This window comes from Eptesicus fuscus, chromosome 7 (assembly GCF_027574615.1).
Source record: "Eptesicus fuscus isolate TK198812 chromosome 7, DD_ASM_mEF_20220401, whole genome shotgun sequence".
In the NCBI taxonomy this organism is placed as follows: Eukaryota; Metazoa; Chordata; class Mammalia; order Chiroptera; family Vespertilionidae; genus Eptesicus; species Eptesicus fuscus.
Window position 1 is genome coordinate 88,007,778 of NC_072479.1, and position 6,000 is coordinate 88,013,777.

The 6,000-nt window shown below is 47.9% G+C and overlaps 1 protein-coding gene across 1 annotated transcript in view; it reads left to right on the forward strand.

The window, feature by feature from the left end:
* ANO2 (anoctamin 2) overlaps window positions 1–5,570 on the forward strand; it is a 283,025-nt gene extending 277,455 nt beyond the window's left edge. Inside the window, exons 24-25 of the mRNA XM_028150319.2 lie at window positions 1,953–2,058; window positions 4,069–5,570. Of these exons, the coding sequence (XP_028006120.2) occupies window positions 1,953–2,058; window positions 4,069–4,341 (379 nt within the window). The 3' untranslated portion in view covers window positions 4,342–5,570. The remainder of the gene's footprint in view (window positions 1–1,952; window positions 2,059–4,068) is intronic.
* The last annotated feature ends 430 nt before the right edge of the window (window positions 5,571–6,000 follow it).

The window sequence follows — 6,000 nt, forward strand, 5'->3', positions numbered from 1 at the left end:
AAGAGGGATTGGGCTAGACCTGGGGAAGGATTTCCCTGTGGTAAGGAGTGGGTGTGTGTGTAACACTCCTTGGAGGTCTTAAAAAGAAAAAGTAGGATCAATTCCCTTCTGCCATGGGATCCTTTGCGGGGGGGGGGGGGGGGGGGCAGCAGGACAGTGGGGAGCCTGAGTTTTTCCCATCCCAAGATGTCCTTATTCCTTTAGCCACGCTCTCACTCACTCTCTCCCATTAGCAAGCATAATTGGAGCTGGCCGTGTTTCTGTCCTCAGCCACGGATGGATGTGATGAATGCCGTGGTATTTTGTTGGGCTGCAGTTAGTTTTGCTTTTCATCCGAATGTCAAACCAAGCCCGCAACAGCTGTGATCAGCTGTTGGAAGAAGGGGAGTTGAGTGGGGAGGGGGCAGCTCCTTGGCCTCTTGCCCAGCCCTAGCCTATTGCTTAGTGTCCACCTCTCAGTTTGTCTTTTATGTTGCTGACTCCATCGCTAGGGTTTTATTCTATCTTCTCGTGTGCATCTCTTTTCAGGCTTTTTTTTTTTTTTTTTCTCTTCTTCACTCATCTCTCCTTGGGCAATTGGAAGTCATCATGCTTTGATGTGAATCTTTCAAAACAGCTGGTGCATTCAGGTTAGGGGGAGCTTCGGAGAGCACCCACTTCTGAACCTCCCCCCTCCCCCTCCCCCCCCCCCCCTTGCCAACTGCTACTGACAGGAAGATGCTGTATGAGATAGGAGAAAAGCCTGAATTCGGCCAGACTTGGATTCTTGCCTTACCTTAGCCTCCTGTCAATGAGACCTTGGCCAACTTGAACTTCTCTGAACCTCAGTTTCTTCCTATGTTACATGGTGATATCAATGCCTGCCTGAGGATGCTGTTGTAAAGATTAAATGAGAAAACTTGCCAAAAAGTTCCTTGCTCAGGGATTGACACATACTGCCTCTTTCCCTTCCTATGTCCTCCTCAGATAGAGTCCCCACGCAATGGTCATACATCCCGCATTGTGGCCTGATGCCACCCCACCCCTTCCTCCAGCCCTGGGCTTGCTTTGATTTTATTGAGTGTCAAAGCTTTGCTGAAGTCTATGGAGGAAACAGTTTCATGAAAGATCATAATTCTTCTGGTACTAGCTCTTGTCATTTTTCCAGGTTTAGAAAAAAGTGAGTCTGAGAAAATGAGCCATTTCTAACATGAGTCATCCCAGGATGGGGGTAGCGGGGAGACAATGGTGAGGAAATGCCCCTCCAAGGGTCTGAGGTCTGAGGAAGAGGCATGAGTTCATGTCAGGCCACTGACATTTTGTTTCTTAAACCATATAAACAACTTATAAAGATGGCCAGTAAAAGAGGATGACACTGACCAATCGTGACTATTATCATCAGCCCTCCTTCCCCAAAATTCATTGTCTTCAGCTTGATCACTTCCCTTTGGGTACAAAAATGTAGTCATCAAGTGAGGCCAGCCCCTCTCAAGACCATAGTCCCAAGGCAAACACTTGGGCATGAAGCCTGGGATTGTCTGCTGGCACCTGTATCTTCACTGAGCCCACAGGCTGCAAAAGCTGTAGGAGGGTGGGGGTGGGGGGGCTTCCTTCCCCTCCAGAGGCCATAAGCTAGTGGGAGCCAAGGTGGATTCACTGTTCTAGGGTCCTCTCATGATTCCTGGGCTCCTGCGGAAGGAGAATCCAGACACCAGAGGAAGCTTTTGGGGATGTTAGAGAGAGAGTAGGAAAAAGACATTTCTAGTCTGACATTGTTTTTTGGGGACTTTGGTCTTTTTATCCCACATACACTTGTTGGTTGGGCCATGGATTCCTTCTCTCTACCCCCTTTCCCCCAAGTCGGAGAGCCAAGGCTTGCCTGCTGCTTTGACCCCTGAGGTTCCCCCTAGAGCTACAGTACCCCCTTTCCTCCATCTCTTCTCAATCTGAACACCACATTTCTCTCCTGGCAGGTTTAAGGATTACCGAGAGCCGCCATGGGCCCCAAACCCATATGAATATTCCAAACAGTACTGGTCTATTCTGTCTGCCCGTCTGGCTTTTGTCATAATCTTCCAGGTGAGTTATTCCAGTAAGGAGTTGCCAATTAGGACTTAAGCCACAAGAGTAAACACAACCATGTCTCCTTGCCGGCCCCTCATCTCCAGGTTTTCATGGCACAGGTGACATAGGGGGCCTTCACAGGTGGCAGGCAGTGAGTGCTCCCTTCCCTGGGCATCCACAAATTGATGGATTTGCAGAAAGAGACTAAAACACAGAATAAGATTACAAGGCAGATGTGGAGTAAGTTGCAGGGTGGAGATAGATTCCCATTTCAACCTAAGACAACAAAGGGAAGTGGGAAGAGCAGTGGAAACCAGAGTCTCAGCTCTAATGCAGACAAACAGCCCCATCTGAACCTTTCTCCTAGCCCTCTCAGCTGGCTCCCTCCTTTGTTTCTGTTGTTTTAGCGCCTGAGACGTCTGGTGGGAAGGGCTGCCAGAGCCATCCCGCCATTCATGAATGAATAGCAAACCTGAGCCCAGTGATTCCTATCTCTGACAATAGCAGCAGCTCCAATTGTACCTCCGAGATTCTCTGAGCACGAGGCCCCCCTTCCCAATTCTTCATTCGGGGTCCTGTGGGTCTTCAAGCAAAACTGGAGCCCCAGCCCAGATCCTTTTCTCATCCACTCCCTCAGGCTTTTGTAATCCCTGAAGGCAGATCTCTAGAAGGCTCTAAAATATCCTGCCCCTGACCCAAGCCCAGGAAGTGAAGGAGCCCAACGGCTAGTCTTTCACCTAAAGAAGACAGCCATTATTCCTCTGGGGAGATGGGGTGATATATTTGAAAAATCACTCAGACATCCCCTGCTGCCCCACCTGTTGGAGTCACTTCACTTTACCCATGTCACATATAGCATTGACTGACCCTGTGAGGAGTTCGTTTAAAGGAAGAGTGTATGACTCGGAGCAGCTCTAGATGACCTAAGGCAGCCAGGAGCCTCTGGAAATAGAAGTTGGTTCCCAAAGTCTTCCCCTGGGCTCTTGGGAGCACAAAGGGTTCAAGGTCAAGCTGGGAATAGGTTGAGAGCATGGAAGACAGCCATGATCTGTTATCTCATTCTGGGCTTCGTCACTGTCCTCTGAACCTCAGAGAGGAGAAGACACATGAGCATATAATTGTCAGGCACAGAACACAACAATCAGAGGAGTGTATTGGGTAGGGTGTAGTTGATGGTGGCTTAGGAAATGGATGGGAACCAGATTACAAAAGTAGCAAACATTTATTGGGCCATAATGGCACTGTTATAACATATTCACCCACTTGAACAGAAAATACTCCCAGGGAAGCGCAGTCTTATCCTACCTGGGTTTGCAATGGAGGGGGAGTAGCTTAGCAGACAGAGGAGGAAGCCAATTACAAGTGTGCACAAAAAAGGCAGAGAGTCCCCAACAGGCCATGTAACTCGAGTGGCTGGCATGGCATGGAGAGCAGGATGTGGTGAATGTGAGTAGTGGATGGGATCTGCTGAGGCCATAGTTCAGTGCAAAAACCAAAGATACATCTCTGATATGGAAGACAAGAGGGTCAAGTGCAAGGGAGAGAGAAGCAACTGCCCCAAGGAACACCCTGAAGAGACCATTGGGCCTTGTGGCCACTTCCCAGCAGCTCTGGAGCAGGGGGCCTGGAGGCTTTAAGGCCAAGAAGCCAAAGCAAGACACATGAAATGTGTTGGAGGAGGGGAAGAAGCAATGGCTAACACTTATGGAACCCTGCTATGTGCGAGGTGTTGACTCATTTGATCCTCACACAACTTTGGAAAGTAGGTACTGTTACTATTCCACTTTCCACATGGGCACACAAGGGACAGTTATGCTCCATAGCTAAGATCACCCACTAGGAAGCAGTGAAGCCAGAATAACACAGAGATGTTTACCCCTGGGTCTGTGCCCTTTACTGTTGCACGCTACCACCAGCTCCACTGCTAAGGCGGTCACTCTGACAGGCAAGGGTAGACAGTGAGTGGTACACTGGTGTTCCCAGGCCAAGCCTCCTCTCTCTACCCCTATCTCTCACTTTTGACAGAACCTTGTGATGTTCCTGAGTGTCCTCGTGGACTGGATGATCCCAGATATCCCCACGGACATCAGCGACCAGATCAAGAAAGAGAAGAGCTTGTTGGTGGACTTCTTCCTGAAAGAGGAGCATGAGAAGCTCAAGCTGATGGATGAGCCAGCCCCCAGCAGCCAGGGAGGGGGCCATCAGAGCAGGAGGAGCCGGGCAGCCAGCTCAGCACCCTCTGGCCAGAGCCAGCCAGGCAGCATCGCATCCTCTGGTTCTCAGCACACCAGCGTGTGAGCGAGCCAGCCCCACTGCTGAGGGGGCGCTGCAGCAGTGAGAGACCATTCACAAGCATGTCTGTGCTTCTGCACAATGTGGTGTCTGTCATCTGCCAGGATATGGCACAAGGGGGTCTTGAAATGGGTGTATGTGTGAAGAAAGAGAGAATGAGCTCAGAAAGGAAGAGAAATGATGCTGCTTCTTAGAAACTTCAAGATTAAGGTTATTTTACTGTAGCCTTTTGGGGGATTGGTACCATTTTGAGTTTCTCTATCCCAGAATTCCCAGGCACTGAAACCAAGGGTTCTTATGACTTGGATTAAATTAGCTTTAAGTCCTAGCTCTAGACATCATATCCCTCTTTCTATATATACATACCCCTCAGAGACCTAACCTTTCCCCCCATAATCAGCAGCCCCCAAAGCAGGAGAAGACAGTAGTCAGACCTGACAAGTGGTCACAGGATCCAGATCTCTGTCAGGATAAAGATCACATCTTCACCTAAGTTATGTTTCAGTTTCTGAGCCCTAAGTTGGAACAACCCCCTGGCTACTTTCCCATGAGACTGGACAGAGGGACACCAGAAAAGACCTCAGAACTGTCCTCAAGATCTGAAGAAATGATTCATTACACTCACCTCACCTCCGACCAATCAGCTCCCCACACAACCCTGAACCCCTAACCCACAGTGTCTTCTGATTTTGCTCTATATAATCTGTAACCTATACTCTATTGGAGAGCTGGGTTTTTGGGTTTTTTTTTTTTTTTGTTTTTAGAGCATAAGCTCCCACCTCCTTTTGGCCAATTCAATATTAAACTTTTTTTTTTTCTTTCTATACTGCAAACCCCTGTTCATGCATTTTGTTGGACCAGTGTGTGTAAGCGGGCGAATTCCAGGAAAAACATCAGGTTTCCAGTAACAGCACCATGAGCCTTCCCTATGTTTCCTCAGGTACCCCCTCATTTCAGATGGATGCAGGCCATGACAGAAGTGTAGTCAGGGCCCTGTTGCAGCATCCATCATAAATGATAATCCCCCTGCTTCCCACCATCACCCCGAGAAAATTCTGAGTACTTACAGCCGAGGCTGTCATAGCTTCAGTGGATGCAAATTAAGTGACAGGGCTGATTATTACTGTGGCCACTGGACCTGATGGTGAGTTGCAAAGTTTCAAACCTGGGCTTGTCTTCAGTTCATGTCACGGGGTGCTTTGAGCTGAATGTAACTAATCATCATTTTATGCAGATTCAGATTTAAAATAAAATAAATTGAAACATTCTTTGTAAAGATGCTTCTCCTTGTCTTTGGTTTTCTCTACCCTCACCCCAACCAATATTTATTGAGCACCTACTATGTGCCAGGCATTGTTCTCAGACTAGAGATACGTGAGACAAAAATCCCTGCCTCATGGTGTTTACATCATGGGGAGAGACAGACAATAAGTTGAGACATGTATAGAATTTTAGATAGTAATAAGTGCTTTGGAGAAACAAAAGGAATAAGAGACAGGAAGTGTGAGGACACCAAAGGTAAGGGACTTACATTTTATATGCAAATTCATTTCAAACCCAAAATGATTAAAAGCTTACATTTTGCAATGTTAACATCATCGAAGGGTAGCAGCCTTTCAGATCTCTGTTGTGATAAGATTTTCAAGTATAGTTGGAACCAAGGGC